The following is a 12,349-nucleotide window of genomic DNA, read 5'->3' on the forward strand; positions in this document are numbered from 1 at the left end:
CCAAAACAAACAGCAGGGGGCCTAAAAAAGTTCTTAGAAGCAAGTGCAATAAAAAATCTCCACTGTCAAGCGCGGTCTGCACAAGTCTGGAATGTTTGGGAGAAAAGCATGCGGGAAGACATTGCTTACTTCTAGACACAAGGCAGCATGCTTAGAGTATGCTAAAAAGCATGTGGACAAACCAAATGAGTTCTGGTCTGATGAGATTAAAGTCGAATTATTTGGTCAAAATTTGCAGAGGTAAGTGTGGTGTGAAAAAAACTCTGCCTATAAGGTGAAGAACACTATTCCCACAGTCAAACACAGCAGATGCTCACTGATGTTTTGGTGGTGTATATCTGCATCAGGCACTGGAGCTCTGCATAAAGTGGAAGAGAAAATGAATGCAGCCCAATATCAACAGATTTTAAAGCAAACCCCTCCACCCTCAGTCAAAAAGCTAAAAATGAAGAGGCAGTGGATCCTTTAACAAGACAATGATGCAAAACACAAAGCAAAGTCAACTATGGAATGGTTTAAAAAAAAATAGGGTGAATGTTTTGCCATGGCCTTCCCAGTCTCCAGCCAAGCAATCTGGTAGACTTGTAACAAATACATGAGGAATGTATGTCCATGAGGAATGGGCTAAAATTACACCTGAGAGGATACAAAAGCTGCTCAGAGGTTACCCAAAGAGGTTGGAGGAGGTTATAAAGGCAAAGGGAGGACATGCAAACTTTTGGACTGATCTAATTTCCATTATTTCACTGTCACTTTTTTATACACTCTTTGACCATTTTTGTTACTTATGACTGGAAAATGACTCAGGGCAGAGTTAAGGACATAGGTAATGGATTGCTCTTTTTATCTGTTATAGTGATATATAAATATAAGCATATAAATGGTGATAGCTGAAGCCAAAATTTCAGATAAGAGAATCTTTAAAAGCACTTGATCATGATAGGGGGTAGGGGAACACGAAGCCACGAAGTGGTAGGCCACGTAAACTAACGGAGCGGGGTCAGCGGATGCTGAGGCGCATAGTGCGAAGAGGTCGCCAACTTTCTGCAGAGTCAATCGCTACAGACCTCCAAACTTCATGTGGCCTTCAGATTAGCTCAAGAACAGTGCGCAGAGAGCTTCATGGAATGGGTTTCCATGGCCGAGCAGCTGCATCCAAGCCATACATCACCAAGTGCAATGCAAAGCGTCGGATGCAGTGGTGTAAAGCACGCCGCCACTGGACTCTAGAGCAGTGGAGACGCGTTCTCTGGAGTGACGAATCGCGCTTCTCCATCTGGCAGTCTGATGGACGACCAAGACATTTTGGACAATTCCATGCTCCCAACTTTGTGGGAACAGTTTGGAGCTGGCCCCTTCCTCTTCCAACATGACTGTGCACCAGTGACCAAAGCAAGGTCCATAAAGACATGCATGACAGAGTCTGGTGTGGATGAACTTGACTGGCCTGCACAGAGTCCTGACCTCAACCCGATAGAACACCTTTGGGATGAATTAGAGCGGAGACTGAGAGCCAGACCTTCTCGTCCAACATCAGTGTGTGACCTCACAAATGCGCTTCTGGAAGAATGGTCAAAAATTCCCATAAACACACTCCTAAACCTTGTGGACAGCCTTCCCAGAAGAGTTGAAGCTGTTATAGCTGCAAAGGGTGGACCGACGTCATATTGAACCCTATGGATTAGGAATGGGATGTCACTTAAGTTCATATGCGAGTCAAGGCAGGTGAGCGAATACTTTTGGCAATATAGTGTGTATATATATATATACATACACATAAACATAAATATCTGGTTATAACAGGAATGTCGGGGTAAAATGGCGGTGCAACAACAAGTATACATATAATGCTCAGTGAGTGTGACCTGTGCAGAGTAGTGCAGTTATTGTATGTGCAATGTCATGTGTGAGGAAGTCCAGAGAAAAAGTCCATGAAGTCCAGGTTCTAGGTGTTCTGGTTGAGGGCCCGAATGGCCTGCAGGAAGAAGCTCCTCCTCATTCTCTCTGTATTTGCCTTCAAGGAACGGAAACGTTTCCCTGACAGCACAGTGAGAACCACGTTGTTGGGATGGCTGAGGTCCTTCATTATCTTCCTGGCCTTGGTCCAGCACCGCTTGCTGTATATAGTCTCCCGGTTGAGAGCTCAGTGCAGATGGTACGCTCAGCTGATCGCACCACCCTCTGAAGAGCTTGCCTGTCCTGCTTGGTGCTGTTCCCAAACCAGGCTGTGATGCTTCCTGTCAGGATGCTCTCAATGGTGCAGGTGTAGAATGTCTTTAGCACCTCTGAGGGCATTTTAAAGTCCTTTAGGCGTCTGAGGTGGTAAAGACGCTGCCATAGATAATCAGGGGCTGATAATTCCTCTCCTGCTTTGTACTGAAGTTCACTATCAGCTCTCTAGTCTTGCTGATGTTCAAGAGGAGATTGTCGTCCTGGCACCATGTCTCCAGGTTTTCAATCTCCTCTAGGAGATCAGGCCCACCACCAAAGTATCTTGTAAATTGTGACTCTAGTTTCTTTCCATAGCGCCTCCTTCACCACTCTGCGCACGCTGTAGGATGCAGCCTTATACTTGTCCATGTTTCCACTGGTGAGCCCCATGTTGTACGTGGTGGAGCGGGATCTCAGGGCGTCGCTGACGAATTTATCCACCCACGGCTTCTAATTGGGAAATGTTCTGATGATTGCTAATTTTCCGATAAATCCCCCAATTGCTTCCATAAACTCGTTGACATCATCAGAGCTGCACCTAAACATGTCCCAGTCTGAGCCATCCAGAGTCTTGTAGGTCCAGTGTTCTTCCACCCCTTGATCACCATTTAGTGGTGAGAGCTGGGATATGTAAATGATTATTGAAGAAGAAATGTAAGTTGAAGGAGGTTTCAGAGTGAACATCACATTTCATCACGTTCCAATTCTAGCAGTTTGTTACACTGAAAAAGTTACTACAGTAGAGTTAAAAACATCATCAGCAGACAAGGCAAACAATACATTTTTGGCTAATATAACTTTTGTAACTACACTGTGACTTAATGTGACTTCAAAATAATATGAAAATGAAAGGGAAAAAGTGAAACCAATTTTACTGGAAGCACCAGTGCTGTAATGGGAATGCAGCTTCTTTGGGATAAACAATACATGTGGCCATATTGGCTCTGAAATGACAGTTACGCAGTATTAATTTACTATTCATAGATCTGTTGTATAAAAGCAATTTTTCATTTTAAAAATGTTGTGATTACCTACAGCTGAATCACATTCATGCTAATATGCAGTGTAACCACACTCTTAGGCATTTCTTATTGCTTAAGTCTGATTTAAATAAAGAAACACTCCACTAGCAAACTTTGTCTCCATGAAGAATAATACTTTTGTAAATCAAAGCTGGACACCTTCTATGGGAAGTCCACCAACTATGGGAAGTCCTCTGAAAGCAATGACTTCCTATAGTTAAGCCACTACAGATAAACAACACGAGTTTATCCTGAGATGAGTGGCCTTAATAGTATTCTAGTGACACTCAAATATCTTTACTATATACTTAGACTAATGACACAAAGTGTAAGATTAAAACCAGGTGTGTGTTATTGGTTATCTGGTGAATGGGAACATGACAGTGATGTGTGCTGGGAATTATAGCTTTTGTGTCTGTGTTTTAGGCTAATTGACATGTACATGACACAACTGCATTGCTTTTACCACCCAAATGAAAAACTTACCACCTAAATGAAAAAAGGTCTTTGGGATCCTTTCAAAACATTTCAAAACACATCAGTTTTAACTCTAATGTACAATTTGTTCTAATATGTTAATATTGAAGATAATAAACACAATACTTAATTGTTGGTTGTACACAGTGTTCTGCAGAGGGTTGGAAACAGAAAGGAGAAGAAGATCATCACAGATCCAGGGTAAGATCATGACCATCCTCATGACAATCACTTCCTGTTATTGTGCTTCTTTCCATTCATTTTCTGCTATTCTAATAAACCTCTATTTCCATCAATGGATGAGAATAACTGAAATTTACACCGTATTTTTGATTGAAATACAAGCTTGTGATTGAAAGTCTCACCATATTTCTTTCCCACACCATCATATTACAGGTGTGAACCTTCATCTGCTGGAACTGATGTTCAGGAAAAATGCAAATTAAATCTGATAAAGAAGTTACAGCATGTAAATCAGGTGATAACAAACCAGGGAAACCCAACACTTCTCAATGAGATCTACACAGAGCTCTACATCACAGAAGGAGACAGTGGAAAAGTCAATAATGAACATGAGGTGAGACAGATCGAGGCAGCATCCAGGAGAGCAGCAACAGAGGAAACACCAATCAAATGCAATGACATCTTTAAACCTTTATCTGAAGAAGACAAACCCATCAGGAGCGTTCTGACAAAGGGAGTCGCTGGCATTGGAAAAACAGTCTCTGTGCAGAAATTCATTCTAGACTGGGCTGAAGGGAAAACAAATCAGGATGTTCATCTCATATTTCCACTTCCTTTCAGAGAGCTCAATCTGATGAAGGACCAAAAACTGAGTCTGATGGAGCTTCTTCATTTCTTTTTTAAGGAGATGAAAGAAACAAACCTTTCCGGCCTGTACAAAGTTCTGTTCATTTTTGATGGTTTGGATGAGTGTCGTTTCCCTCTGGATTTCCAGAACACAGTGAGAGTGTGTGATGGAACTGAATCAGCATCAGTGAATGTGCTGCTGATAAACCTGATCAAAGGGAATCTGCTTCCCTCTGCTCTCATCTGGATCACCTCCCGACCTGCAGCAGCTGATCAAATCCCCTCTGAGTGGATTAATCGAGTCACAGAGGTACGAGGGTTCAATGACCCACAGAAGGAGGAATATTTCAGGAAGAGGATCAAAGATCAGAGTCTGAGCAACAGAATCATCACACACCTGAAGTCATTAAGAAGCCTCTACATCATGTGCCACATCCCAGTCTTCTGCTGGATTTCAGCCACTGTTCTAGAGAGAATGTTGGGTGAAGCAGAGAGTGGAGAGATCCCCAAGACTCTGACTCAAATGTACACACACTTCCTCATCATTCAGACAAACATCATCAAGAAAAAGTACACAGAGAGCAGAGAGGCAGATAAAGAAATGGTTCTGAAACTGGGTAAACTGGCTTTCAGGCAGCTGATGAAAGGAAACCTGATCTTCTATGAGGAAGACCTGAGAGAGTGTGGCATTGGTGTGAGAGAAGCAGCAGTGTACTCAGGTGTGTGTACTCAGATCTTCAGAGAGGAGTTTGGACTTCACCAGAGTAAAGTGTACTGCTTTGTTCATCTGAGCGTTCAGGAGCACCTCGCAGCTCTGTATGTGCATCTGAAATTCATGAATAAAAAGAGAAATGTTCTTCAGCAGAGTTTGTTGTCTAAAATGCAGGTACTGCTGAAAGAAAATCCAGTCTCAGATGTACACAAGAGTGCTGTAGATCAGGCTTTAGAGAGTGAAAATGGACATCTGGATCTTTTCCTTCGCTTTCTTCTGGGTCTCTCACTGGAGTCCAATCAGATCCTCTTACAAACCATCATGAAACCCAGAAGAAGAAGCTCCCACAGTAACCAGGAAACAGTTCATTACATCAAGAAGAAGATCAGAGAGAATCCCTCAACAGAGAAATCCATCAATCTGCTCCACTGTCTGAATGAGCTGGGAGATCATTCTCTAGTGGAGGAAATCCAACACTACCTGAAGTCTGGAAATTTACAACAAATTGAACTCTCTCCATCTCAGTGGTCAGCTGTGGTGTTTGTGTTACTGACCTCAGTGCAGAAACAGGATGTGTTTGTATTGAATAAATACATTACCAAACACTGTACATCAGACCAGGTTCTTTTGAAGCTCCTGCCTGTGGTTGCAACTTTCAGAAAAGCTGAGTAAGTAGTGCTGAATAAACTGTTACAACATTCTTACAGCATACATACAGAAAAGAAACAACTTTTTTAGACCTGATAAAATAACATAGGAATTGTTAGTACATTACATAGCCAATGGTTTGTGGGCACCTGAACATCACAGATGCTTGTCCAGATTCATTCCCCTTTGATTGAAGAGGATTATTACATTGTGCACAGTGAAAACACAGTGGATTAGACCATACAATGAAATCCTTAATTTGCACTTCTCCCTTTACACAAAAAATAATTAATAATACAAAGGAAATATGATATTTGAAAATATAGAATTATTTAAATATAAACAGATTATTGTTGATTGTGTTGTTCAGGAGTCTGAGGCTGTTTTTAGCTCTTTATCCTTGATTTCACAATCCTGTAGCATTTCCCCAACAACAGAAGTGTGACAAGGCTGTGTTGTGGATGTGTATTGTCCTTGATAATGTTGTGGACCCTCCTGATGACCTTGGTGTTGTAGATGTCATAATGAGCTCCACTCTTCTGGAAGACTTTCCACTACATAATGGAGTGTGTCTGTGGGGATTTGTGTTCATTAAGCCATCAGACACCGATGGTGAGGGGGTCTGGGGTAGAATCTGCGTTCCAGTTCATCCCAAATATGTTCAGTGGGGTTTTAATAGTGTAAATTGTATATGGAATAAAACAAAGTGTTACATAATATTAGAAGAAAGTAGTGGTGAAGGGTGTTGTGATGCAGACCAACATGCAGCAGTGTAACTGAAATGATCTTTTATTGATTATGGTACTATTTACAGTAAAGTACATAATTTTTATTACACAAAAATAAATTACCCACTAAACAAGTTACTGCTGTAACTGATGTAGATGCACCAGCTGCCTTTCTTCTTTTGATAAAACAAAAAACTACATAATTCCACTTGTGTGTTCATCACATTCCATTCCATGTCTACTGATTTTTTTTACACTGAAATCATTACTACATTAGAGTTAGTGACATCATCAGTGGACATGGCAAGCCATTCATTTTCCTTAAGTGTACCTTTTGACTTAAAATATTAAAGCTCATCCGATGAAGATGAAAAGGAAGATGTGAAGTCAGTTTCACCAGAACTATTTATGGAAATGTACAAATCACTGTGGGCCCCAATGAGCAGCAAGTCTACAGCCGAATCACAGCCGATATTCAGTGTAGTGACACACAATATTCAGTATGTTGATACACTATTTCATGTCAGGCCACAACCCCAGAGTTTCTTATTTGAAATTAATACGATAAAAAAGAAGGTATAAAGGTCTCTAAAACTTGAAAAAACTTACTGAATATAAAGTGCTGAAACTGGAGACTCTTTCCATAAATCTAACATAATACATGATACATATATGTCACCATACAGAAATCTACACCATATCACCATTATATACAGGTTTATTTTAAAATAGGTTTTCTATTATAATAGCAGATTTCTAAATGTATTCATGTTTAACATAGTGTTATGTAAATCTTCCAAGAATCCGGTTACGGTGAATTAGCTGATCAGAATCTAAAATCAAGAGTTCTGTGGTATAAATGTCTCTAATATACATTCAGTAAACACAACAAACACATTACAGTATGTTCCACCACTTGTTTAGCATGTTTGCACAGTTTTATTAAGTGTATGAGAACATGTGATATTGTACACTGTTATTGCATCATGTATTTTGTTCTTTCCTGTAGGTTTAATAATTGTGGCCTAAATGAGGAAAGTTGTGTAGTTTTGGTCTCAGTGCTCAGCTCTGAATCCTCCAATCTGAGAGAACTGGATCTGTCTAGGAATAAAATCAGAGACTCAGGAGTGAAGTGTCTCTCTGCTGGACTGGAGAATCCTCACTGTAAACTGGAGACACTGGGGTAAGATCATTTCTGCTGGATGTTAATTGATCTCAGCCAGTGACAGAACCTTCAGCTTCTCTTTCTGGGTGACGTGTGACTTCACAAACTTGGACTTAACGGGGAAGTAACTGGAAAATGCATAAAAAACATAAAATAAAATGATAAAATGGTGATGTTGTCCTTAATAATAATAATAGGTAAAAGTATGTATTTGGTGTGTCACAAAAGAAATCTGCTCTTTAGCCATTTCTGTACATGTTTTTGTGTATATCGTGTCAGAGCCATGTCATGTTCTTCAGGCACTTGTCAATGATAGGTGAATGATATGAGAAATTAATTCATTTGACACTTTTTTGCATTAATTTCAATTTTCTCAAGAGAAACTGTTTCCAGACTATTTTTTCTGAAAAACATCTGAAGTATTTATATCAAATTTATTTACTGAATTTAAACAGAAAAATTCTGTAGACACTTAAAATTTTATAGATAAGTTAATTTCCATCAGCTATATCTGTAAACATTTCAAATTCTTGGATGGAAAATTAGCTAGTGAAACATTCCAAAACCTGCATGTGAAAAGACATGACATGTTTCACTGCTCAATTTTTGCAGTCAAGTGGACTCATGCTAATTGAACTGCCAAGCATGCACAGAATAAATAGAATTTGTTATTTGTTTATTGACATTATGTTAATTTTGAATCTATTTCTGTATTTCATATTGATTACAGACTGCAGTGACTCTAATGAAAAAGTTCCTTCTGAACTGATCTGTGTGTTCTGAACTGACTTTTTTGCATTAATGTCATTTTTCTAACCCAAAACTGTTTCTAAACTTTTTTTTCACAACATTTGATGTGGAATTTCTGCACTAAATTTATACAAAAATAAACATTTTTTTATGATTTTATCAATGATTTGCATTTCCATCAGCTATTAAAATTAATGCTTTTATTTGGCTTAATGTCATTTTTGTCAAATTGTAGCTTCAATTTGTTTTTATTGATAATTTGCATTTCTGTCGACTATATCTGTAGACATTATCTGCTAAACCTTTTTCTGCAAATAAAAATCTTCAATGGAAACCTAGCTAAAGAAACATTCCCCCTACTAAAAACATCTCAGTCTTTCAATACTGGTCTCAGTTACAGTTACTGATACTATCTCAGTTACAAACATAAAAACCTGCGTATGAAAAAACACGACATATTTCACTGCTGAGTTTTTACAGAAATATATAGAATTTGATATTTATTTATTGATCTTGTATTATTTTTGACTTAGAGTCTGTATTTCATATTGATTACAGACTGCAGTGACTCTTTAATGAAAAATTTCCTGCTGAACTGATCTGTGTCCTGAACTGAGAGAGTGAAGAGTGTGTCATTGTCTCTCTGCAGGTTGTCTGGTTGTGAAATCTCAGATGAAGGCTGTGCTGCTCTGACTTCAGCTCTGAGATCAAACCCCTCACACCTGAGAGAACTGGATCTGTCTTGGAATAAACTCAGAGACTCAGGAGTGAAGTGTCTCTCTGCTGTACTGGAGAATCCTCACTGTAAACTGGAGACACTGAGGTAAGATCATCTCTCTGAGAGTCACATTTAGCATTTGCTACATAATTCTGGACTGTAAATGACACAGAACAAACATGTATTTCTGTTATTCTTCTTTTTCTTCTTCTTTTTTTTCTGAGAGAGAGAGTAAGAGAGAGATTTTGACTTTTCAGATGCCTTTAATGGACCAATCTAACATATTTACATATTTATAAATAACACCATTAACGCCGCCATCATTAAGGCCCAAACCATATTCAGTCTTTTCTCAATTTTAAGTAATGTATATACGACCAAGCAAATAAAAAGTCTATAAATCAAGATCAGATATCCAAACCATTTCTCACGACCCGTTGTTTCAGTCTCATATCTGGAAACAGAGAAGACAGTGAAAAGTCCAGAAAACCAGAATCAGTGTCAGATAGATCCTGTCTACAACTAAATTAGCAGAGTCTTCATACCACTGATGTCCATCTCCTGAGTTGAAATCTTCTCCTAGGTGACAGCACCTTCAGCTTCTCTTTCTTGGTGACGTGTTGTGCTTACTTTACAAACTTGGAGTTATCAGGGAAGTGACTCTACAGTGAAACGTTCCTTTTCCTTTAGTCTAGATACCAGTTGATGACCAGTACATGTCATCTGGCTGTATTCCTGACACACCTGAGCAGTCAGAGTAACTCACCTCCTCTGAGGAGATCCTACCCTTCTCCATGTGTGTGATCTGTTTTCCTGTAGCTCCTGTACTGCACTCTGTCTGATATTACACTGTTTACTCATTCAGGTTGTTTTGGAGATTATTGGTATTTTCTATTCCATCTTTTTTCCACATGACTGAACTGTATAAAACTCTGTCTCTCACACACATACACACACACTCTCTCTCACCTGTGTGGACACACACACACACACACACATACACACACACTCTCTCTCACCTGTGTGGACACACACACATACACACACACACACACACACACTCTCTCTCACCTGTGTGGACACACACACATACACACACACACACACACACACACACACTCTCTCTCACCTGTGTGGACACACACACATACACACACACACACACACACACTCTCTCTCACCTGTGTGGACACACACACACAATTTATATTGTTCATTACTTATTGCACTACTTCAACCTGCCATCTGCTGCTATAGTTATATTCATGTTCATTTCTATTTGCACTACCTCAACTGCTGCTATTATATTTTTGCACAATATTTTTACATTATTTCATTCTATTTTATTTCATTTCACTTACATTCCGTTATATTTTTGAGATGTACATGTGTATATATATACACTATATTGCCAAAAGTATTCGCTCACCCATCCAAATAATCAGAATCAGGTGTTCCAATCACTTCCATGGCCACAGGTGTATAAAATCCAGCACATAGGCATGCAGACTGTTTTTACAAACATTTGTGAAAGAATGTGTCGCTCTCAGGAGCTCAGTGAATTCCAGCGTGGAACTGTGATAGGATGCCACCTGTGCAACAAATCCAGTCGTGAAATTTCCTCGCTCCTAAATATTCCACAGTCAACTGTCAGCTGTATTATAAGAACGTGGAAGTGTTTGGGAACGACAGCAACTCAGCCACGAAGTGGTAGGCCACGTAAACTGACGGAGCGGGGTCAGCGGATGCTGAGGCGCATAGTGTGAAGAGGTCGCCAACTTTCTGCAGAGTCAATCGCTACAGACCTCCAAACTTCATGTGGCCTTCAGATGAGCTCAAGAACAGAGCGCAGAGAGCTTCATGGAATGGGTTTCCATGGCCGAGCAGCTGCATCCAAGCCATACATCACCAAGTGCAATGCAAAGCGTCGGATGCAGTGGTGTAAAGCACGCCGCCACTGGACTCTAGAGCAGTGGAGACGCGTTCTCTGGAGTGACGAATCGCGCTTCTCCATCTGGCAATCTGATGGACGAGTCTGGGTTTGGCGGTTGCCAGGAGAACGGTACTTGTCTGACTGCATTGTGCCAAGTGTAAAGTTTGGTGGAGGGGGGATTATGGTGTGGGGTTGTTTTTCAGGAGCTGGGCTTGGCCCCTTAGTTCCAGTGAAAGGAACTCTGAATGCTTCAGCATACCAAGACATTTTGGACAATTCCATGCTCCCAACTTTGTGGGAACAGTTTGGAGCTGGCCCCTTCCTCTTCCAACATGACTGTGCACCAGTGACCAAAGCAAGGTCCATAAAGACATGGATGACAGAGTCTGGTGTGGAGGAACTTGACTGGCCTGCACAGAGTCCTGACCTCAACCCGATAGAACACCTTTGGGATGAATTAGAGCGGAGACTGAGAGCCAGACCTTCTCGTCCAACATCAGTGTGTGACCTCACAAATGCGCTTCTGGAAGAATGGTCAAAAATTCCCATAAACACACTCCTAAACCTTGTGGACAGCCTTCCCAGAAGAGTTGAAGCTGTTATAGCTGCAAAGGGCGGACCGACGTCATATTGAACCCTATGGATTAGGAATGGGATGTCACTTAAGTTCATATGCGAGTCAAGGCAGGTGAGCGAATACTTTTGGCAATATAGTGTGTGTATATATATATATATATATATATATATATATATATATATATATATATATATACACACAATATATATATATATATATATATACTCCCATATTTATATATAAATACACATTATACATGTTCTTTTCTTTCTTCAGCGCTAAGTGTCCTGTGTTCTTTTGTGTTGTCTTTCTTGTATTTATTGTTTTTGCACTGTCTTGTCTATGCTCTGTTTGCACCCAGCTGCACACTGTGCACTTTATGTGGCTAAGACAATCTTCTGTCCTAGCTTGTTGTTGTTGTTTTTGTCTTTAAACTCTATGTTGTATGTTTCTGTAGCACCAGGTCCTGGAGAAACGTTGTTTCATTTCACTCTGTACTGCGTCAGATATATGTGGTTGAAATGACAATAAAGCTTCTGGAATCTTGAATGTTTTCTTCTCTATAAATGTTTATTAGACTCCGTTTTTCCTCTGTTGG

The 12,349-nt window shown here is 40.0% G+C and overlaps 1 protein-coding gene across 9 annotated transcripts in view; it reads left to right on the forward strand.

Moving 5' to 3' along the window:
* Window positions 1-12,349, forward strand: part of LOC131344719 (NACHT, LRR and PYD domains-containing protein 12-like) — a 42,669-nt gene that overhangs the window by 10,498 nt on the left and 19,822 nt on the right. For all 9 annotated transcript variants that reach the window (XM_058377177.1, XM_058377175.1, XM_058377176.1 and 6 more), the window contains exons 8-11: window positions 3,858-3,911; window positions 4,107-5,900; window positions 7,618-7,791; window positions 9,173-9,346. In XM_058377177.1, the coding sequence (XP_058233160.1) occupies window positions 3,858-3,911; window positions 4,107-5,900; window positions 7,618-7,791; window positions 9,173-9,346 (2,196 nt within the window). The remainder of the gene's footprint in view (window positions 1-3,857; window positions 3,912-4,106; window positions 5,901-7,617; window positions 7,792-9,172; window positions 9,347-12,349) is intronic.

The sequence above is a fragment of the Hemibagrus wyckioides genome, linkage group LG24 (assembly GCF_019097595.1).
Source record: "Hemibagrus wyckioides isolate EC202008001 linkage group LG24, SWU_Hwy_1.0, whole genome shotgun sequence".
NCBI lineage: Eukaryota > Metazoa > Chordata > Actinopteri > Siluriformes > Bagridae > Hemibagrus > Hemibagrus wyckioides.